The sequence below is a fragment of the Sebastes fasciatus genome, chromosome 3 (assembly GCF_043250625.1).
Source record: "Sebastes fasciatus isolate fSebFas1 chromosome 3, fSebFas1.pri, whole genome shotgun sequence".
NCBI lineage: Eukaryota > Metazoa > Chordata > Actinopteri > Perciformes > Sebastidae > Sebastes > Sebastes fasciatus.
Window position 1 is genome coordinate 23,738,776 of NC_133797.1, and position 24,374 is coordinate 23,763,149.

The 24,374-nt window shown below is 40.4% G+C and overlaps 1 protein-coding gene across 1 annotated transcript in view; it reads left to right on the plus strand.

Annotated features, from left to right (window-relative positions):
* mad1l1 (mitotic arrest deficient 1 like 1) overlaps positions 1 to 24,374 on the plus strand; it is a 69,990-nt gene that overhangs the window by 39,222 nt on the left and 6,394 nt on the right. Inside the window, exon 16 of the mRNA XM_074629732.1 lies at positions 1,964 to 2,157. Coding sequence (XP_074485833.1) covers positions 1,964 to 2,157 — 194 coding nt within the window. The remainder of the gene's footprint in view (positions 1 to 1,963; positions 2,158 to 24,374) is intronic.

Sequence of the window (24,374 nt, forward strand, 5' to 3'; positions counted from 1 at the left end):
TTGTTGCCACCGACAGGCTCAGATTGTTCTTATAAGTGTCTGACAACGTTATGGATAAAGGACCCTACTGAGAAATAAAACATTTTTCTTACCTTTCTCTTGATCCGATCTGTTTGTCGTTGTGTGTCTTGCTCACAGAAGTCACGTTCTGAAATCTCGCGTCTCATCCACATTGTCAAAATCATCTAATTATTGTAGATCTTTTAGATAACACTAAGCGATGCTTTCTGTACTGCAACACAACAAACACCGGCACTCCTCTCTCCAACTCTCACTCACGTTTCCACCGCTATCTCTTCCGTGCAACAAGTCACATGAAAGCGAAAGGTAAGAAAAACATATTTTTTCTCTTTAGGGTTCTTTCCATAATGTTGTCAGACACTTATAATAACCATCTGAGCCTATCAGTGGCAAAAAACTGGATGGTGGTGGATGTAAATGACCAGGCTGCCCAAAATGATTACATTACAGCTCGTTTAGCGGACAGCGGCTGTAGTGTACTCCCTCAATACTGGACACAGTTTCAGAAAGTGTTGTTCCCATTAGTCCCCAAAAAAATCCAGGTTGAAAAATACCAAAATCATCTTTTAACTTTGACAGAAATAAGAAAAGGCCAAGAGAGGCATTTTGGTGTGATTTAAATAGCAGGAACAGGATTGAGGACAAAAGTAACTGCTTTTTAATTAGAGCAATTTGTCCACTTTTCATCATGTGTGGACCTTTTGAAAAGACTAGAGCACGCACTCCCACTAAAGATGTCTGGGTTCACATAAAAGCTTCCAAGCTAAGCTCCATTTTTTGGGCTGAAATCATAGAAATAGCAATCAAATGATGCCGGCTATTGATGGCTCTGCCAGTATCAATGGAGACTGTGCTTTAATGTGTTGATAAAAGTTAGCCCCAGCTGTCTGACGCTGTTGTCAGATGTTCCAGTTGTACATACACAAACCTATTGAGAATGTTTTCAGCCTCTTAGTTGCTGGCCTCTTCTCCTTACTTCTTTCACCGTTTCTAATGTTACGTTATAGTCATATGCCATCACATGCATGTGTATCACTTTGAACTTTTACCGCAGTAATAACATTTAAAACTAGAATGGCACTCGGAGAACGCAGACCTCCGCCAAGGTGCGTGACTTTAAAAACAGATCACAGCTCACAGCTGGCGGTACCGTGAGGTGGTCGGCTTGTTATTAACACGGTGTGTTTCCGTGTAACGTATCGGTGGATGCCTCTCATTCAGCAGCTTTGTTATGTATGTATAACGTTACACTACGTTGTCTCTCATCCCGTCATCTACCGCTTTCGTCTTTCTCACCACGGACGGCCAGCAGCTCCCGCACCTCGATGTCTCGCCACACATCCACACACGTATCTCTGTTGCTCTCAGAAGGAGTCGGGGTCATGCGTCATCAACGTGTCATCAGTTACACTGCGCATGTGTTATACCCTGTGGTCTTAATGCTCAGGCTGATCAGAATTCTTCAAAAGGCCTTTGGCCTTGGAAGGAGGTAATAATTCCCTCTATAATAACTCATTTTTGCTCAGACAAACTAATTTCTCCGTGTTCTCAAATCAAGTCTTCCAATTAAAGTAATTATCGCAAATTGATTTTCAACAAATTAAAGTCGAGCCCCTCATCCTGCTTCTCCTCTCTATGAATCTCTCTGCTCCCGTCTCGGAGACGCAGCTGACTGCTGTAGTCACCACTATGCTCTGTGCATTATAGTGTTTTGTTGGACCCTAAGTGAGCAGATGAAGTGCTTCAAGGAGTGTATATCTGATATGGAGCCGTACATCTACGCTGCATTAGCTAAGTGAGTTGAGCATGTACTTCTGGAGCTCCGTGGAGAAGAAGTCTTCCACGTGTTGCAGAATCTTAGAGGCCATAAAGTGTGATGTTATGATAAATATAGTGTTCGAATATCTTACTGATGTACACCCAACTTTTGTGTGTGTTGCAGATTTACGTAAGCAGATGGAGAGCGCAGAACTCAGGAACCAGAGGCTGAAGGAGGTGTTTCAGAGGAAAATCCAGGAGTTCCGCACAGTCTGCTACGTCCTGACCGGCTACCAGATGGATATCACCACTGAGAACCAATACAGGCTCTCCTCAGTCTATGCAGAGCAAATGGACGACTCCTTGCTCTTCAAAAAGGTACGCAAACTTCCCATACCTCACTGTTTTTGAATACTTTAATGTAGGAGAAACCATCAAGAGTAAAGTAGATTTTTTTGTGGACGAGTCTATGAGGGAGTGCTGGGGAGAGGAGTGCAGCGCATCGTTGTCATCGTTGCCTACCTCATTCACGTGTAAGAAAACACCTGATATTATCATAATGAATGTAAACAAAGCTATTGTTAGGACTCACAGCTGCCAAGCTAGCATGTCAGTATTGAGAAATTTTGTCTGCCTAGCATTGTGCAAGACTCCAGTCACGTGCAATGGGTGCACTGGCAGAGTGCGCGCAGGTACGTGGTTAGGTAGGTAGTGCATTTGATTTATTGATTGCTGTCAGGATGTAATGAGAATTTCAACAGATTGGTTGTAAAAAGAAGTCAGATTGTATAGAAGTCTATGAGAAAATGACTCTACTTCTCACTTGATTTATTACCTCAGTAAACATTGTAAACATGAGTTTATGGTCTCAATCACTAGTTTCAAGTCTTCTTCAATACAGCATGATGTTCATTTAGTAAATTATGGTCCCATTTAGAGTCAAACAGACCATAAAGCAGGGTATGCTTTAGGGCGTGGCTACCTTGTGATTGACAGGTCACTACCACGGTGTTGTCCGGTCTGGGAGTTGTCCGTGTCTTCGTCTTAGAACTTTAACCCTTTCACAGTTTGTTTTCAGTTCATGAAAGTTAATTATAACCTTTTGGTTGCTTAAAAATTTCTTATTCAGCATTTGGTTGTACTTAGCTCCACCCTCTTGTGTCACTTCTGGTTGCAAAAAAACAAGATAGCGATGGCCAAAATGTCAAATTTGAAGCTTCAAAACAACTCCACTCCAGTCTATGTTTCAAAGACACAGTATTTACACACAAGAAAGGGATAAAAGTGATCCATAAATGTCTTGTAATAAAACCTTTAAGGCCGGAAAACACAAATTGAAACTTTATCACAATATTACGATTAACAAAATTTCAGATATCCAATCTCATATAATGATATCAATATTATCAATGTACTTCTAGCTTTATGTACATCTATACCTACACACCTAATGAGATCAGATACGGTTGCATGTGGCTACGAGCAACCAGCAGTGTCTGCCTCTGTAAGCATATGCACCGTGATCATTAACATAGAAGTGCGAAGTTAAAAGGGAAACGCTGTCAACATCAAAATTTCCTACAGGCTGTAGCAGCTGTGTGAGCGCTGATATCTGTCTCTGTGGGATCTTTCACAAATGCTCCAGGAAGTGCAAATTTGACCTTGCAAGGTGTTTTTTTTATCTCCCCCTTTTTTTTTCTTTTTTTTTTTTTTACTGAATCCCCCATATCCACGTTTATGCACCATTACGCCACGTTATAGCTTTGTGCCCGACTCAGCCGTGCAGGGAGAGGAACACTACGCCGAGAGGGACTCTCCTCTGCTGTGTGTATTGGATGTTCCTCATGAGTGGAGGAATGATGGTGTGTGTGTGTGTTTTGTGAGGTAGAGAGTGATGACTGGGCAATGTCACAGGCCTGGGCTGCATTAATCGATCACCACTCCCCAAACACTCATTGAGCGGGCTAAATAAAACCTATATGTGTGTCTGTCCCCTCGCTGTTGAGCAAATCCTTCCCTTAAGTAGCTTTACAGTGAAAACATCCTGTTGTGCTCCCTTTCGCACTCACCCCTTTGTCTCCTTCTTTCCCTTCTCTCTCCATCCTCTCCTGCAACACTTTTTCTCTCTTTATCTCTCTGTTGTTGTTTATCTCTTCCCCCCTCTCTCTGTTGCTCTCTGATCTGAGTGTGTAGCAGCAGCTAATCACCGTGTTGTTGCTGTGTTGTGTTATGATGATAGGGAGCCTCTAGCAAGAAGAGACACCGTGGAGAATCCATACCGGCGAGGTAGAAGGCGGCTTTATTATCTTGGCTTGGGTGATTATCATCGTGGTCAAGTGCTAGACTGGATTGCGACTGGTCATTACTGCCTTGCTCAAGGACTCACTTGAATGAGTAGGGTATAACACCAGAATAAGAAATGGAGCGGGGATTTGAACATGCCATGTGGGCGTACATGTCATTTTTTTCCCTCGTTTGGTGTGTCCAATCTGCTCCATCGAACCCACCTGCGACCCTGCCAGAAGAGATAACTCACTGTCAATATTGATTAACCTCAGACTGCGTCCACAGAACACACACACACACATACACACATACACACACACACACATATACACAGACAGAGCGGTAATGCCCTCATAGTGCGCACTGTCACACTCAAATGCACACATACTCACTCCAATCTCAACACTCTCCCTCACACCACACTTCCACCACCACCCCCCCACCCCCACCACCTACCCATGGGTGCACATGCATACAGATGTACAAAGACATACACACACAAAACAGATGCTAACACTTCCTGTATTAGTATTCAGGGTGTTCTCCGCTCTGTCTGAGTGTGTATGACACACACGCCTGGTGGCCTATGGGAGCAGAGAGGCCTATACTACTAATGGAATACGAGCCGACGCTCACACATGCACACACATACAAAGGGACACCCACACTTAAAGGAACACACAAATACACATGAATAACAATATGCATAACATGCAGAACATGCTCTTTACGAGTATAATCTGGGTTATGAGAATATAAAGTGGACTAATTGTGGGATGAGGCAGCAGTTAAGTGGAGAGCAAATGGGGGATTTTGGACAGGAAGCATAGACGTCTTTACAAATAGGATTCTAATGTTATTCACCTCAGCAACAGGGTTGCCAGATAATCCTGCTAATATCCCCCTCTAGCAGAGGCACCCAAATCCCCCTCCTATGGTGTAAGCTGTTTAACCTGCAACTGTCACGTTCCCCCGCTCTCTCTCTCTCTCTCTCTCTCTCTCTCTCTCTCTCTCTCTCTCTCTCTCTCTCTCCCTCTCTCTCTTTCTTTCTCATGCGTTCATTTATTATGTCGCACTCATTCCAATGATTTCTTCGCCCTTTATTCACGTTTACTTTTCAGCCCTTCAGCGTCGCTATGATTTGGTAATTGAAATGTTTCAAGTTGTCAATGAGATGCTTTTCTGTCTCTCACTCATTCAGTCTCAACAGGGATGGTAGAGACACAATGATGGTAGTAATTATGACTGCAAGAGATGTTTTGTTTATTCAGTCTTTGTCACTAATTTGGCTCAGTGGTTGTAATTTAAACTTTTCCCCCGTTTCATCTGCAAAAAGCATCAAATGCTAATTAATGGTTCTTGGGAGAAAAAGGAAACTTAAACAATACATCAGTGATCATAACTTGTGTAAACTTGTATTTAAGATTGAGAGAAAATATGTTGTATGTCAAAGTAGGGCGGAAACCAACAATTATCTTAGCTATGCCTCCAGGCAGGTGACAGCTGTGGCCGGAGGCGTTGTTTTTGGGTTGTCTGTCCATCCATCCGTACCATTCTCGTGATCGCGAAATCTCTGGAACGCCTGGAGGGAATTTCTTCAAATTTGGCACAAACGTCCACTTGGACTCAATAATTAACTAATTTGAATTTGGTGGTCAAAGGTCAGGGTCAATTTTGACTTAACAAAACACATTTTTGGCCATAACTCAAGAATTAATTCGCTAATTATAGGGCTGGGCAATATATTGATATTATATCAATATTGTGATACGAGACTAGATATCGTCTCATAGATTATGGAAATCGGGATATAGTAGGATGGCATAGTGTTGTCTTTTCCTGGTTTTAAAGGGATGTCATTTTCTGAACTTACCAGACTGTTCTGGCTGATCTATTATTTGCCTTTACTCACTTAGTCAATATATCCTCATTACTGATGATTATTTATCAAAAATCTCATCTTGTAAATATTTTGTGAATATTATGTAAAAGTCAACCATGCAATATCTTTGCAGTGTTGATATCGAGGTGATTGGCCAAAAACATTGTTGATATTTGATTTCCTCCATATCGCCCTGCCCTAGCTAATTATGACAATTTCACCCAAATGACTAATTGGATAAAATGATGAAGTGATGACATTTTGGACAGACATGGATGTAAACTGCAACTTGATTGTCTGGGGGAGGCATACAACCGCAAGGTGGTAATTCTAGTTATTGATTAATCTGCTGATTATTTCCTTGGTTAGTCCATAGTCGTTTAATCTATAAATTGTAGATAAAATTCAGGAAATGCTGCTCACAATTGCCTAAAGCCAAAGACCTTTAAATTAAAGTCATTAAATGAAATGTTTTGTCCAAAACTCAGTCCAAAACCCCAAGATATTCAATTTACAATGATATGAAAAAACAGAAAATTCTCACTTTGAACAAGCTACAACCAGAGGAGAACAGGAATGATTGTAAATCTTTTAGATAACACTAAGCTACACTTTCTGTACTCCAACACAACAAACTCTGCCCGGCTGGCACTCGTGTTTCCACCATGTATTCCACTATCCCACCGTTGTCTTCCGGCAAGACGTCACCTTGCCAGATTTCAGAACGAGACTTCTCCTTGAGGAGACTCTTTCCATAATGTCAGACACTTATAATAACAATCAGAGTCTGTCATGGAAAAAACGAGCACTTTTAGTGGACGTAAATGACGGTGCCAGCTTGCCCCAATAGGATAACATTGTTGTTGCTATTAGTCAGTCAGACACAAAAACATGGAAAAATAGAAGGTCTAAGTTGAAAAATACCAAAGTTATCCTTTAAGATACATTATGGAATATTAGAAACAAGGAAAACATGTACAGCTTTAACAACATCACCAAAGACGTAAGCGATTAAATCTAAATGTACAACCAAACAATTATTACTGATATCGTAACTTCAATATCCTAACTTCAATTCAACCCCCTGTAAATAATGGCTGAATTTCTTAGTCATTAGTGCTAACATACTGTAGTAGGCTGACATGCTAAATGATTGCATGTATGCATTTTAACATAATGATATGATAAACATAGACTGTTAGTCATGTTTAAAGTTACTTATTAGCTTAATTTTCTGATAAACACCCCCAGCTTTTACCATAACATGTTTTGAATTTTACATACATTTGTAGACTTCAAAGTCAAAAGGAGTCCAATTATGTTGGCACCTCCATGCTGTTGTTTTTACAGAATAAAATCAGAAGTTTAAATGTGTTTGAGCGGTAGGAGATCAAAAGTTATGGGTGTCAAAGTCGACTGTAACAGTGTGGGTCTTTTATAGTGTTGCAAACAAGAACCAGTACGGTGCAAAAGCTTCTTAGTCATAGCTAGTTTATGTGGATAAACGCTGTTTGTCAATTAATAATGGATGAATGCAATGTTATGTTAAAATGGCTTTGATGCCAGAATTATTTAGATAGGGAAAGTGTGCAGAAAATGGTTGTGTGTGTTAGCCTGACATGTGTGTAATTTATATTTTTGGCTCACCCCTAGGTGAGAGGGCTGATTAGCATCAGTGATTAGGTATTTATGAGGCTCTGCTAATCAGCGAGATAAACACCTCAGCTCTGTGCAGAGCGACTGAGTTATTTGAACATATTTCTTCCAGAAGTTTCAAGGAGAGGGAGACACTGCTTGCACTGTACAACATTTACCCATTTAAAGGCTCAGATAAATGCAAACTCCCAAAAGTCAGTCTGACGTTACAGGGTAAAGACTTCACTGGCAGTTTTTTATTGCACACACTATAATTAGATTTCTGCAGACCCAAGATATAATATTTGTTCCTTTTAATTTCCTCTAATGCAGTGTTTCCCAAAGCTTTTTTCTGGGGACCCACTTTTTAAAATGACAAACCATCGCAACCCGATTCACAATAGACCTTATCTGTAAATCTTGAGAAGAGCGAATTTCAAAGAGATATACTGTTAATATGTTTGATAAATCACAACTTCTTTATATGCATGTGTTATTGAAAACATATACACATGTGAAATACTTTATAATTGAGACCAAATACATGCATTTAGGCGGAAATATACACGTGTGACTACTGTGATGGAATTTTCCATTAATTCCTCTCTTCTTGGTCGGGAGGTCAGAGTGTTTGTCAGAGTGTCCCTCTGTTGACATTATTGGGTTGGAGTCCTGTCTAGAGGAGCCGCCGTTATCTGTACAGCTGTGTCTGTAGTGGAGACCGTAGAGCCAGTCGCTGGGGCAACCAGGGTCAGAGATGCCAGAGGAACGGAGTAAGTCAAAACATGATAAGGGGTAAGACACTGAGCACCAGGGAGGAAGGGCGGAGTTGTGAGGCCTTCACGGAGAGAGCACCTCAATGTGGAGACCTGACATTTGCTCCTTTTATCAAGCTTCAAAAAACCTTCTTTGTAAGACATCATCAGCTCCGGGACCTCTTCCTTCCTAAATTAACTTGTGTATCAATTATTCCATCACAACTACGTCTGGTTTTCAAAATAAGGTGTTAAGGGAACTGTTTATGCAAAATACATATATGGAAATAAGATTGATTGGATTATATTCACCAGGAGTATAAAACATACTGTACATATACCTTATAGATTAAAAAGAAAATACCACTCGTTTGTGAAGTAAAAGTCCCTAGAAATGTATGATTCAACTTTTTCCCATGGTCTAGTGTTAAAGAAGTTAACAGAAATCGTAATATCGAACTGCAATACTTAAAAAATCACAATACATTCAGAATTGGGAGATAGGCGTATCGTCCCGGCCCTACTCATAAGTAAAACAAACCGAATGTACGCTTGCCTTTCATATTAGATTCATTGTTATAATTTGGCTGCAATTCTCAGAACAATAGGAACGTTCAGGTGGCTCAAAGGTGTACTGTAGATATTCACCCACCTGTGGGTCCCAGTCTCTGGGAATGACTGCTCTAATGTATTAGAATAACAGTACTTTATTTTCATCATACAGTAATGCTGACAAGAGACAGGTAGTAGCTCAAATGACTCATCTGCCAGATAAAGACTTGAAATAGAGAAACTTCAGTGGAGCAACTTTAGTTGAGTCAGAATAGTTAAAAAAACAAAAACAACAGAGGCACATTGTAGATGAACAAGTCATACAAGTTGTGTGTCTGTGTAAGTAATCTCCCAAAGCAGACCCACTGCTGAGCGTACACACCTCTGCTATTGATTAGCTCATTAACAAAACAACAAACACACAGAGCTGTGTTCTCCACAGCAGCGACGAAAAACTTCTAGATGTTCTCTATCGACCGATTGACTTCTCTGCCTTTTTTCTTTTTTGTCTTTCGTTCCTTCCTTTCCTCCCTCTCACTCTTCCTTCACTTCCTTGACACTCTCTTCTAATGAAAGGAGAAGATAGAATCTCAGGGCCGGCTCATTAACACACACTCCCAATTAACTGTCACCCCTCTAGACCAGAGAGAGATGGAGGGGAAGGAAAGAATGAATGGAGGGTAGTTGATGCGGAGACAGAGCAGAACGTTTAAGAAATGGCGATGGTTTCGAAAAAACGCCAAATCATTTGTGTCTGTGAGTGGGAGAAGGAAGAGGACAGTTAATAAAGTACAGTTTATGAACTCTGTTGAGTCTTAATGACCTGTCTTTGCTTTATCAGCCACTTGGGAATGATTAACGCCACACTAATGTGTGTTTGCCTGTGAGTGCTTGTGTGTGTGTGTGTCAGACAGAGTGTAAGCCATCACTGCTTGGATGGTCGAGTCATTTATCGGTTGTAGCTTAATTTTAAAATAACTTTGAAACACAGCTCGACTGTCAGGGTTGCCGCTGGCGACAGGGCCAATAAGACTCGAGCCATGGGAGCGGTCAGCAGCTGGAGCAATGTGACCCAGGCGGGCCAAAAAAGGCTTATGGTGTCTCTCTTTCTCACCCTACGATAAGCCTGTTCCCTCTCTCATTTTCTGACCAATCAGATTTAATGCCACTAGAGTGTTAGAGGGTTATTTCTAGCAGGCTGTTTGGCAGCTACTTAAAATGATAAGGGCCAATAAAGGTGTTTTCTACTTTAACCATTTTTTTATTGACTAGAGAGTAAAGGGGAATGAGTGAGCTCATTTTAAAACGAATGGCAGTTAGAGCACCACAACAACACTATTGACAGCAGCCAGTAGGGTGTAAAAAAAAAAATCAATACAGCTGATTTTAAAAAGGAGGACAGTTAGAGAACCGTCCTATTTATAATCAGGGTTATGCCAACATGTTGCTTTTCCTATCTCATGTAACTCTCAAAAGATTTAAACGAAAAAAACAACTGTACTCATTCTGGGAAGATAATGCAACTGTTGCTGGAGCACTGTGGTCTATTTTTAGATGAATCATATCAAACGAGGTCATGATGCAGACTGAAGACCAGTGCAGTTATACATTTTTGTTAATATCACTGAGCCATTGTTTGTGGATCAATGTTTGTGTGTAATGTATGTTTATCTGAAGTTTTTCCCTGTTCAAAATGGGTTTTGTATTATTACTAGGGCTGGGTATTGTTTAAAAAATGACGATACCAGTACCGATACCAATACCTGTACCCTTAAGGTGTTACCGTTACCAATAGAGTACTTCATTTGATTCTACTTTGTTTGATACTAGGCGGCAACCTCCGGGTTTAAAAAGTGAAGCCAATGCTGAAGTGCCTTAAACTTGCATTCTTTCTAATAGCCAGCAGGGGGCGACTCCTCTGGTTGCAAAAAGAAGTCAGACTGTATAGAAGTCTATGAGAATATGACCCTACTTCTCTCTTGATTTATTACCTCAGTAAACATTGTAAACGTGAGTTTATGGTCTCAATCGCTAGTTTCAAGTCTTCTTCAATACAGCATGATGTTCATTTAGTAAATCATGATCCCATTTAGAGTCAAATAGACCATAAAGCAGGGGATGCTTTAGGGCGTGGCTACCTTGTGATTGACAAAAGCACGGACTTTTGTCTTGAAACTTTAACCCTTTCACAGTGTGTTTTCAATTCATCAAAGTTAATTTTAACCTTTTTGGTCCCCTAAAAACGTCTTATTCAGTGTTCGGTTGTACTTAGCTCCACCCTCTCATGTCACTTCTGCTGCAAAAACCAAGATGGTTACCTTCAAAGTGCCACACTCGAGGCTTCAAATCAGCAGTCCACAAACCAACTGGTGCCGTTACGGTGACTACGTCCACTTCTTATATGCAGTCTATAATCGATACCAATCATGTGAATGGAGGCATTCAGTTGCATCCGTAAAATGCCACCACTGCTGCATTTATTTTTATCAGATGCCATAGGCATGTAGTATAGCCACACTTTTGAACATTATGGTGGCATGACGGCACGCTGGACTGCCAACGCTGTCAAATACACCACGCTCGACTTCACCGCACCACAGACCGTATGTGTTGTAGCTGCTGCGGTAGTGGGATAATCACACGTCACATTAAATTGAAGAACGCTTATGGTGATCGGCAAAACCATACAAATAGTCTTTTATTTTTTTAGATCTGTGTACAATACGGATCGAATGCATGTATGGTTTGCCTGGAGAAGTTTCTATACTACTTGGTATTGGTCGACACCTGTTTTTTTTATTTATTTATTTATTTTTATCGTCTCATGCATACATGATATTTGACCTCTATTACTGAAATAACATTAAGATCAATCTTGTCTTGCAATCCTATAATACGTTGTTTTTAGTCATCTAAAATGTCTTTGCATGCATGATCTCTTCATGTGTGTGTGTGTAGTTGAGAGCAATACAAAAAAACAACTAAAAAGGATAGATGAGTGGGTGTTTTAAATATTTTGGGAAGAGAAAGGAGGCTTGCTGGGACTGAATCTCACTTTGCTCACTGACTGAAACAAAACACTCACTGATGTATCGCTGATGGCTATGAAGATAAACATGAGCAAAGCACTAATAAACAGTAAACACAAAGGCTGATGGGAATACAAGAGTGAATAAATTAACCATATCTTCCGTGGATTTGACTTTATGTGTTTAAACCTTCAGAGAGAAATCTTGGAGTTAAAATCCCAGAGAAAGAAAAGACTGTTGACTCTGATTTCTCCTGACAGTTTCCTGTCCTGTTTGCCCTCCGGGTGTGTGTGTGTGTGTGTGTGTGTGTGTGTGTGTGTGTGTGTGTGTGTGTGTGTGTGTGTGTGTGTGTGTGTGTGTGTGTGTGTGTGTGTGTGTGTGTGCGTGTGCGTGTGTGCGTGTGCTTGTCTGGCTCCTCTGGTCGATGTTCAGAACATACGTCTGCTGTCTCCATGGTAACATGATACAGACCCACACATAAGTCCACCTGAGGTTGTGACTATTCCTGAGTGGAGGAAGGCCTCTACAGCTCTGTCACATACTCACAGTGGTTCACACATTAATGTGGTCTTCATAACTCTTTATCAGTTCATCACTTAACATAGTTAAGTCAATCAATTTAGAGTTATGTCGGGTACACACTACACGAGAATCAAGACGATAAGGGGCCTGATTCCCCCCTCCCGACTATCGTCAGCAAAGCTCTGATTTTTTTTATGTTTCTAAGGATTATCTTTCCAGATATTCTTGGTGTGATGTTTGTTAATAGTGTTTCTTTTACATCTCCCGATCAGCTCGGAAGTCCATCCTTGCCACACCGATTTCAAATCATAAATATTAAACATGTTCAATATTTACAATGGGATTCTGTTGTGTGTGGGGAACCCAGAGGACAGTCATGTGGGGAATAACAATAGCCAATTGAGATCCAAGCTGACTGAAGAAGGAAGGACAACAACCGCCGTGGCTAATGCATGAGCTAATGCAAAATGTGAAGCATAAAGTAGTAAGATGGACTCAGAAATGGAGGACCAGCTTGTTAATTTGGGGCAACAACGCAAGTGTTTTGTCTCCATGACTTCATCCATCCATCCTTTGTGAATTTTCAGTACAAAGTTGTGTCTTGTGCGTGAGATATTTTGCGAGATTTCCTTTATTTTTTAGTGGCCAGTCTTGTGGTTCATGAATTGAATCTGTTAGTGTGGGCCAGCTTTTAGTTTGACTGTATCGAAATCGGCTTGCACGTGCACATGATCTCATGGACTTGGTTGGGTCGTGTACTGAAGAGTGAATGGATGTTATTGATATTTTCTAAAGGGGAACATCAAAGTGTGTTTACAGGAGTACTACTGCATATGTGTATAAAGCCTTTTGTGGCTCCAGAGGGAGCTGCGTGAAGTCTGATAACTGAGGGCTACACATTTGAAAGTCGGGTGTGTGGAGTCAGAAAGAACTGTTTACCAAACCTGTGTAGCTCGCTGCTCATCTCTGCTTGAGGCTACCGCCTCGAGGCTACATTAGCCGCTACTAGGATAACATACCCGAATCTCCGATCCAAGTGTTGGTGGTCAGTTCCATTGTGGGTAATGTCAGGCACTAGCTTTTAAGAATGAAGAAGAATGCATTGAATAAAAGACGATATCTCTGGTTCGGCTGCAGCATGTTTTTGATCTTTTTTTATTTTATTTTTTTAAGCGGTTCATCGTGCTACTTTTTTAAAGTTTTTTCTTCACTTTCCCCTCAGTACATGTAAGTAAGCATAGTAAGTAAAGATATGAGGAGTGCAAAGGGTGCACATCTGTATCATAGTAGCGACAATGTTTGTAGCGACACTGCTGTAAATATTCTCTGTGCACAGATGATACAATACAGTAAAACGTCACCTATCTTATGAGCTTCCTCTGAGTATTTGTGTTTGCTACCAAGACTTGTAATTAGCCACCTAATCTCATTGCCCAAAAAACAACACTTTGACACACAGACAGGGTTTATAGAAGACTATTTAAGTTTAATTTGATTAAAGATTGTGTTTTTTTAAGTCTACGTATACTGTACATGTGATGTACTGCAGCTGAAGTAACACATAACATCAAATAACTGTTCAAAAATCATAACTGTTTTCTTCATATTTTCTCAACAAAGTCTAAAAATGAGGATGTAATATAGGGCTGTTTTTGTGTTATATGCAAATTCACTCAAAATATACTAGAGTAGCCTCAAAGGGTTCAACCCAACATGTAATCAAATGTAAAGTTCCCTTAAAGGACCAGTGTGTTTTTGTTACCTTAGAATTAGCCGTTTATATCTACATAGGGAGCGGGTCCTCTTCATGAAGTCCGTCATGTTGTACCGCCATGTTTCTACATTAGCCCAGACCAGACAAACCTTTTCCTGCTTGGGCCAGAGGCGATAACGTTACTTGCTGCCGTCACCACCACTCTCTCTCTCTCGTGCTTCACCATTCACCTCCCACGCACACACACACACACACACACACACAGACTCTATGCACTAGCTCTGCTCCAAATGACCTACGCTACTCTTACAACTCTCTTTTTTTGCGTCGGCCAGTGTAGTTCTCCTAAACGTTTGGCACATGGGAGAGGCTTCATTTGTTTGCAAGCTGCAACCTCACCTCAAGATACCACCAGATCCTACACACAGCTCATTTAAACAAACTGTTTGCACAGTAGCAGTACGCCTGATATATCAGATTAATGTGTCACATACAGTACACCAAATCCATGAATAAATGGACAAACAGTCTAGACAGTTCTTCACTGTGTGTATGTGTATGTGAGGTAAAGACATGCATGCATGCATTAGCTTAGCGATTCCAACAGTCTGCAGCACTTCTGCCCAAAACTTGCATAATATGTTAACAAATAGTGTTACTGCAAATTCACAGTTTGTTTAGGAAAAACTCACCTATTGCTGAGCTTCTCAAATTCCAATGACTAAATCTTGTTTACCGGCCCGGTTTGTTTTTGTTTGGAGTCCTATCTGAATTGCATACTGCATATCATGTTTTCTATTGAGCTCTGGCTGAAAATCGCACTGCATAGAAATAGGTTGAATATGTTGCTCAGAATTTTAATGGTGAAAAGTCCAGCCTATTGGGTTGGTTTCTTCTGCAATGGTCCAGGCTTTGTTTAATACAACACAGAGGTCAGCACACTGTCATTTTCGCGACTTTAACTAGCTGATTAATGACCTGTCAATCACACTTCAAAGGTGACATACAGGGCAGAGCCGTATCGCATATTTGGAGTTTTCCTCTTTGTGATAAAATGATTCAAAACCAAAAGGGGAAGGGGAAATACTATGATAAATATACAGTTTAACACCAACAAGGAAGCAATTAACAGTTATTCATAGCATTTCTGGGAGCTTATAGGCTAGTGGGAAGGAAGCCAAAATCCTGAGATACCCCTACCAGAAGTAGAACAAAGCACAGCTATGTTTGTCATATTCTCTTAGGTCTCCTACAGATGAAATGGATTATTGTATAAAAATATTTTACTGCAAAAGTGGTAAAATTAACAGATATTGTGACACAACCCATACAAAAGAAGAACAAATTAAAGCCAGGCCGAATGGGAGATGATACACATGAGCTCATGTAATTTCATAATGAAAACTGTGATTGATCCCAAATGTGGAGTGAAGGTGGGCAAGGAGTTCCCCCACATGTGTGAACAAAAACAGAATGTGAATACCTTAATGTATTGAGTAAATGCAGTAATACAAACACATAAGTACAATAAGCGGAAGTATGAAATATGAAGGTCTTTGATTAATGTATTAATTAATTATGTCACCACCATGGTTAACAAGTATTAAAGGAACACTGTGTAACATTTAGGGGGATCTCTTGGTAGGAATGGAATATAATAAGTTTTCCTTGTATATAATCACCTGAAAATAAGAATTGTTTTGTTTTTGTTAGCTTAGAATGAGCCGTTGATATCTACATACGGAGCAGTTCCTCTTCACGGAGCCGGACGCCATGTTTCTACAGTAGCCCAGAACGGACAAACTAAACACTGGCTCTAGATAGGGACATTCACATTTTCACGTATTCGCGTCAGCCACCATAGTTCTCTACATCTTTGGCACACAGGAGAAATTTAAGTTGGTTGAAATCTGAAACCTCACAACTAGATGCCGCCAGATCCTACACACTGCTCCTTTAAGTTATAAATGCAAACATTTCTCTAGCTTTATGGTAATGCTCAGAAATTGAAGTTAAGGCAGAGATAAGAGAATTTAAAAGTAACCAAAAGAGTTATGAGTTATTTGACCATCTTAAGTTTCAAGGTATGTTATATTGACAACTATAACTAATTCCATGTTTTATGTATTTATGGATGTGAGAATCAGGTTCATCAGTCGTTCAGTAAGCCACTAAAAAAATAGGTTCCTGTTAGATGTATGTAGTCATTAGTTATTTACTGTGCAGACACATGAACCGCTTTAAAAACAGTAAACAAAAAGCTGATTAGAATATAAATATGGATAGAATTGCTGCTGATTTAATTATTTTTGATGGAGCTCTTCTCTCTCTCTCTCTCTCTCTCTCTCTCTCTCTCTCTCTCTCTCTGACATCCTCCTCCTGACTGCAGAAAAATGCCAAAATCTGCATTTAAATTGAAAGCTATTCATCTGCATATTTCTGATTATTCAATTAATTTCCTTTCTGTTTTTTCACCCCCACCAATCAGCAGCTATGCTATGCAGTGGGATTGTTTGTTGTTGTTGTTGATGCTGCTGTTGGTGGTGGGGCAGTGTTGTGTGTGTGTGGTGTGGTGGAGTAGAGGTGGGTGAAGGTGGGATCTGAAAAGAGGCAAAAGTGTAAATGAGAATTACATATTTTTGAATTTCAATGCATCTCTGCTGCATCACTGAGATAATCTATGCAGCAGAGGGAGGAGAGAAGAGAAGTCCCCTCATTAGCGGTGGAGAGCGTAGACAGGGGTCAACTGATCTGTGAACTGCATGTCACCACCTCAATATAGACCCATCTGTCAGATCGACAGTCTGAGGCCTCTGTTTTAACAGAACAGTTGCAAAGTAGTGTGTCACGTCTGTAGGGACTGTGAAGCTGTCTTAAGGCATAAAGAGCTGGGAGAGTTAAAATATAAATTGTAGGAGAGTGGTGATTAATCATTATCTGTTCAGCCAGTCACATTACTTGTCTCACCAGTCACAGTTACACATAATAGAAACGGCTCATCAAAAGGAAATGAGAATGCAGCTTTTCCAAGTAAAAAAATCCATTTGTTGTCAGGGGGACAGAACAGAGTCACACGGCAACAATATGATAAAACAAAATATGCTTCCAAAAGCTGATTTTCCTGTTAAAGTTGAATTGATTGAAGAGTTTTCTGTGGGTGATGTGAGATTATCCAAATTAGCACAATGAAAGCTTGTACAGTCTGTTATACTGATGTGATTAATAAGGTTGCACTTAATCAACTTTGGTTACATTTACATACAATAATGTAATTTCAAATAAAGAGGTGAAAGAAGCAATATTAAAGTCATTAATCTGATGGCATCAGTTCATTTCCCCTATGACTATCCCGAGAGAGAGACAAAAAACTCTTGGTTGACTCACCCCTATTAAATTAAATAAATGAAAACTAAATTAAGTTAAAACAATTACAACCACAATTCAGCCGTATCACATCATACCACAATGAAAAATGTATTTTAAGAATTAAAAATGAAACACCACTTTATCTAGACAAATTGGAAAGAGGGCCATGACATGCATGGCTGTTGCCCCTGACAACCCTGTGAGTTTTCGATGTGCAGCGGGCGGCAGACGGGGAAGAGAGAGAGAGACAGAGTGGGCAAAGATTGACGAATGGATTGGTAGAAATTAAATTGAGAGTTAAACTAACCGGCCAGTCGGATGTGTGCAGAAGTCTGTGTGGTTATTTGGTATCAATCTGGTGTTCTTTGTGAGGATGTGATGATTAAAAGTGACGTGGATGATTGTGTGTAACGGCGCTGTGTTTTGGTGTGGTACTTTTCAAATTAAACACTACAGGTTAGGGCTGCAACTAACGATTATTTTCATTGTTGATTAATCTGTTGATTATTTTCTCGAATAATAGATGAGTTGTTTGGTCTATGAAATATCAGAAAATTGTGAAAAATGTTGATTAGTGTTTCCCAAAGCCCAAGATGACGTCCTCAAATGTCTTGTTTTGTCCACAACTCAAAGATATTCAGTTTTCTGTCATAGAGGAGTAAAGAATCCCGAAAATATTCACATTTAAATATCTTGAATCAGAGAATCTATTTGTTACAGTTCCATTAAGTTTTCATTTTTGGCTTTTGATGCTTCTGTAAATCCATCTAATAGCTAAAGTTCTTAGGGTGGCATTGCTACATTTTTTCTCATTGTTAACAAATCCCATTAAAAGACCAACACCAACAAAGCGTCCATTTCTCAATACTTTCCTGACTTCCCAGCCTGTCTTTGGCTGTCAGCCGGTTACTACTGAAGACATAATTCTTTGTAAAAATGGGTCACAATGGGTCATGGGTAATTTCATTTTTGTAGAAAGACTATTTTCAGCAGCAGATTTCTCTTCACAGGAAATACTTGTTAGTCAGATCAGCTCATCGTTGGTTTTGGACCTTTCAGAAGATTTGTTGACAATAAGAAAAGTTTAGAATATCACCACAGCTATCCTTTTAATTATAAGAGTTTATTCATCATAATTCTGTAATTACTGCACATTTCCATTGAGCAATTAGTTTGCACTTGTTAACAGAATCACTGAATGGTCAGCCAAGTGACGTCTATTCAAAACCCAAATTTTCACCAAAATAACAAGTAGAGCTGAAAGAATTCAGGCCGTACACATGCGTCACATGTTGCTGGACATTCGTAGGCAAACACATACAAATTAGGAATAACTTTTCATCGTAGCCGTGAGGCTAGCAGACGGCTAAACTGTTAGCAACATTTTCTCTCCAACACTTCGCCGATATTGTCAGACTCTTTTTGATAAATCTGTCGTCCTTCTTTGGGTCGCTTTGAAGTGTAGGCAGCTGTTGCCAGTGCTAGAATAGCAACTTCTCCTGCAGGTTATTCCACTGTGGAATCAGGTTTTCACCGTCTGAAGGGACGTGCACGTGCATCTGTTTTTCTAGAACAGCCAACTAGAACAGCTTTCTCTGAAATGACCTGTGATTGGCCAAAGTCTCCCGTCACAGGCTAGATTATCTAGAGCCTGAAGACAGAGCCATGAGGAGGTGCAGAAGTCTAGTTTTTCTCTTAGATCACTTGAATTACAATTGACTGAATGGTTATCATGGAGTTTTTGCCCTGTGATGACAAAAATAAACTGCCTACCCCAGCTTTACGTAAAATTAAGAACAAATACAATTTCAGGAAAGGTAGAGGCAAAGCTTATTTCAAGGTCTTGAAGATAGCAACATGTAGCCTTGCCTCTTATCTTTGCATTGACAGGAAGAACGAGGCCTCAGTCGTTTGTTTCTGCTTTGTTTGTCTTTCATGTGTTTCAGGGTAACTGTGTGAGGGCGTGGGTGTGCACCTTTACTCTGACACTGTCTACTTTGGGAGAGGAGCATGATTGTCATTCAGGCAGCATGCAGCTCCTTGGTTGGATGAGGTCACTATAAAGCCCCGCCCTGCATCTCAAGCCAGAAAGTATTGATTTCCTTTAATTGGATAGACAAATGAAAAGAGGGGATGAATGGGGTAACACTCCTTCTCTCCATTGTTGAGCTCTGTCCTTCTTAGATTCTTACCCCCTGATCCTGTGGAAACAAATACAAGTTTTCTTCCATCTCTGTCTGTTTTTATGTGTCTGGATGAGGCTGGTGTCACCCTGTAGGAGGAGACTGTGGTGCTGGTTATTATCACAACCTCACCTTGCATCTCACTCGCTCCGCTGAATGAGGGAAATCCAGTTGTTTTCAAATATAAACAGCACCTTGTTGTTTTCATAAAGGTCAGATATTGTTCAGAACACCTTTTAAAGAAGCGTGAATATGCAAATAAGCATTGATAAGGTCAATATTTGAATAAGGCTGATTTGAAAAAAAGACTCTCCTGACATTTTATTAACTTGATTTGAATTTTTTTCCGTGCATAAGGAAAGAGATACGGGAGAGTAAAGTGTTACTGAATGACTCAACCACTCCATCTGTACTCCAGCGCAAGATGTTTCACCGTACGTGAACAGAATCACAACGTTAGTGCTGAGTACTTCATTAGGCAGATTAGCCAATATAAGTACAGCTAAAATTACTGCCATTTAGACAGCCAGGTATGAGCCCTCTGTGAAACATTACCAGAACAAGCATGCTAATTTCATTAATTTATTCATTAAATCGAATTATGCACTTATATTTGTGTAGCAACTGTCAATCAGTTCAAGAATAATTTCTTTTTTTTTTCAACCTGTTCTTTTGCCCTCATGACAAACACTGTTACTGTATGTTAATGTCATCCCTCTTCTCTTCAGCTTTTAATACCTCTAGTTTGATTACTCAAAAACAAAGGAAAACATTATTATTTTTACACTCGGACACAGAAACACAGCACATTTACCCGTGATACACTGTGTGGTGTAACTGTATTTTCTTTCCATGGACACCTGGCTGAATGTAGATGATGTTATTATGGTAGAGTAGGAGAACCATTCTTTTAACAATGTGAAACGTCAATCATGACAATCACTATTATTGTAGTCTTTACTCTGCAATGTAAAACTATCTGGATGCAGCAGGTTTGAGACGCAACATTATTACACACTTCATCACCGGGTAACTTTGTGAGATCAGATCAGATTATTTACGTGCTGTATATCGGAGTGTTAAGGTAGAATATTTCAGATAGCCAATGATTCTCCTCTACGAATAGGTGCTTTCAGGACAGGCCTGGAATTCCATCATGTTAGGGGCAAGGCCTCTTGGCCTTTGGTGCTGTCAATTATGTGAGGGCACAAAGGCCAAGTGGCAGGACGGCAAGGCCATCAAATAAAACGATGATTTTATGTCCAATGAATTCAACTTAGGGGTTAAGGATGATTTAATTTTTTAATACATAATATAACTCAGTAAAAATTAATAAAAAAGTTTATTTCGCAAAATAATTTGTTGCTCTTTACGAATTACCAATATTTGTAAGTTGTTTGTGTTGTATTGTTATTTCCTACTTTGTTGTGCTGTAGCGTACAGACAATTAATACAGTTGAAAGTCCTGTTATGAACGACATGAATTATCCATGGCTGTGTTTTAGTTGTTAAAAATACATTCATCCTCATCATTTTTTTTTGTATCTATATTTCACATACAGTGCCTGTTAGTAGGACGCTCGCATTTTTTTCTGCTGCTTGAAAGACTACAAAGGGGTGATTTTAGGTGCATTCCCTCTAACCAGTGAAGGAGACACGGTACAACGCGCCGCGGCTTCGCCAAAAATAAACTAGGCGCATATTTTTTAGCGGAGCAGAGCAGAGAGACACTTCTGTGCCGCTTCTGAAACACGCTGCGGCACGTCTGGTGGAATTGCATGCATTGTTTACAGTGTCCAGCTCCAGATGTGCTCGGTGTCAAGCTATCGCCATAAATAACCCGGTTTTCCAGCGGTTCATACCAGGCTTGAAATCAAACCCACCACTGGTTATGTGCGCAGCGTTTCACTTCATGTTGCCCAATATGAATGCAGAATCTCAACAAAAGACACTGGTGTCTAAAAAAATGTATTGACAGGAAAGAGGCAGAAGAGAAAACGGCGAAATTGGTCGGGGGCATCAAGGCCACTGAGGCCGATGGGCATACGTTTCTCAGAAGGGCATCAGGGCCACAACCGCCCTGGCCACCGGTGAAACTCCTGCTCTGTTTCCAGTGTTACATCAGATATTTTTCTTCTCACTAGAAACTTGTCATTAAAGGTTGTGTCAATCTCTTTTCTGATACATTTATGAGTACTTGAGAGCTGGACTGTAGCTTACCTTGACCGTATAATATCAATGTACATCAACTTTAGAAGGGAAAAACACATACAGTAAATACAGTGAAATATACACGTTGTCCAAAGCAATCTTTGTAACATTCACATCTATATTATTATCTTCAAATAGACGTGTAAAAACATGTAATTTGGTACCACTTTACTGCCGATTGCAGTGTCTCTAGACTGAAGAAAATTACACATGTGAAAGAATAAATTGTTAAGAAGAGCCAGAAATGCACTCAGTGTCTGCTGGCGTTGTACGAAAGATGGACGGCGGTTGGAAAACATGATGAGGCTGAGTCAAAACCTTCACCGTGTGGGATGTTAGTGTGAAGGCTTTGCACATTAAGTGTCACCAAATGATTGAGTTGTTGTGCTGTCCTTGTTTCTTCTGGTAGACGGTATACTGCTCTCACTCCCTGTCACACGAGGAAGACTAGTCTCAGTGGAAATGTCTTGTGAGCTCTGATTACCAGTGTTCAGCAGGGCTGAACGATTTAGAAAAATATCTAATTGCAATTATTTTGACTGATATTGCTATTGCGATATGGCTTATAATTTTACCATTTTACCATTTATCATTGTTCTTATTTTCATTGAAAAACATATGAAAATGATTGTGGTGTGATTTTTGCGTAGATCTGTACCAAACATAAGTGTTTTCTTAAGTCTGTAGAATATGATGTTCCAGACTGAAAGGCCTCAACTATTACAGTGGATGGATGGATGGATGGATGGATGGATGGATGGATGGATGGATGGATGGATGGATGGATGGATGACATGCGCCCGTGCGTGCGTGCGTGCGTGCGTGCGGGCGTGCGCGCGGGCGTGCGTGCCTGCGGGCGTGCGGGCGTGCGCTTTGGCCACTTGAAATCTACATGTTATATGGGGGCACTAGTGTTTCTCAAGAGAATGAGGCTGTTAACTTAGTTTTTCCGACTAACTGTGGGAGTCCTCACCGTCCTCAGCTCCCATAGGCCTCCATCAACTTGTCCACTGTGTCTCACCCACCCACCCACCCACCCACACACACACACACACACACACACACACAAACACAACGTCTGCTCTGAGGACAAACTTCGGCAGAAGGTGTTTCAGACATTGCGATCTCCATGGTAACTGGTCACAGTGTTTTCCTTTGATGTATGTGTCCCATGTTGCCAGAGCCCCAGCAGGTTGTAGAGCCGTGTGCACACACGTGTTTGTGTGAGCGCCTGTGATGAGAGCAGCAGCCTGAGGATATGGCATAGCTTTCAGAAAGAAAACACCAGGGACTGTCAGGGAAATAAAGCCACCGAGTGAGGCACTTAGAGCGATGGAAAGTAGTCATGAGAAAGCTGGTGGGATTAGAAAAGCCTTTGGTTTGTCCTCGCTGCAGTGGCCAGGCCAGTGTAGTAAAGATTGATTTAGAATGAATTCACCACCACATCTAAGGAGAAATGTTTCAAGAGGTGACCAGAAGCATGTTGCTGTGAGGGTTTCTGTGGCCGTTTTATAAGTCAGCGTAATGTGTCTGCGTGAGACGGTTCTCAGTGTTGAATGTGTTTTGTTTGTTGAAGTTGGTCCATTTTGCAACATTTTATTGAGATACGTCAAGAGATTGATTGAGAAAGTCACTACTAAAGACACAGTAGTCATACTCAAACTTATGAAGCAGGCTATTGGAGATGCTTTGAATTATGGGACTTCTGTCAATGGGAGAAACATCCCTGGCATGACAATCACTATTGTTATAGACTTTACTCTGCAATGTAAGACTATCTGGATGCAGCAGGTCAAGAGGGAAAGATAACACAATGAAGAGATAAACATTATTACACACATCATCACAAGGTAACTTCGTGAGATCGGGATCAGATCTGTGTATGTGCTGTATATCAGTCAACTAAAGTCACAGTAGTCCTATACTCTTATGATGCAGATTGTTGCAGATGCTTTGAATTATGGGACTTCTGTCAAAGCTCCTTTTTAAAGAAGCAGTTCCAAAAATAGCAGATGGATAACCGGCTGAATGTAGATGCTATTGTGGTAGGGTAAGAGAAACTTTCTTTTATAAATGAGAAACGTCCCTGGCATGACAATCACTATTGTTACAAAGTCACAGTAGTCATACTCAAAATTATGAAGCTGATTATTGGAGATGCTTTGAATAATGGGACCTGGAAAAACATTTAATTTGCAAAACCTAATAGAAAACTTTTTTTTTTTTTTCCCACCTCCCCATCTGTTCGTACGTCTCACTCAGAGGAAGCAAGTTCTTTTTGAAATGAAAGATTCTTTTAATTTTTCATAACTTTTTGATAATGGCCCAATTAAAGACAGGAGAACACATTTAATCTTGAAAATACCAGTATGGTTGTGTGTCACGGTGGCCTAGTAATGTAAGGTGCTTACCACATAACCGCAACGAATCCGGCTGGAGACCTTCGTTGCGTGTCATCCT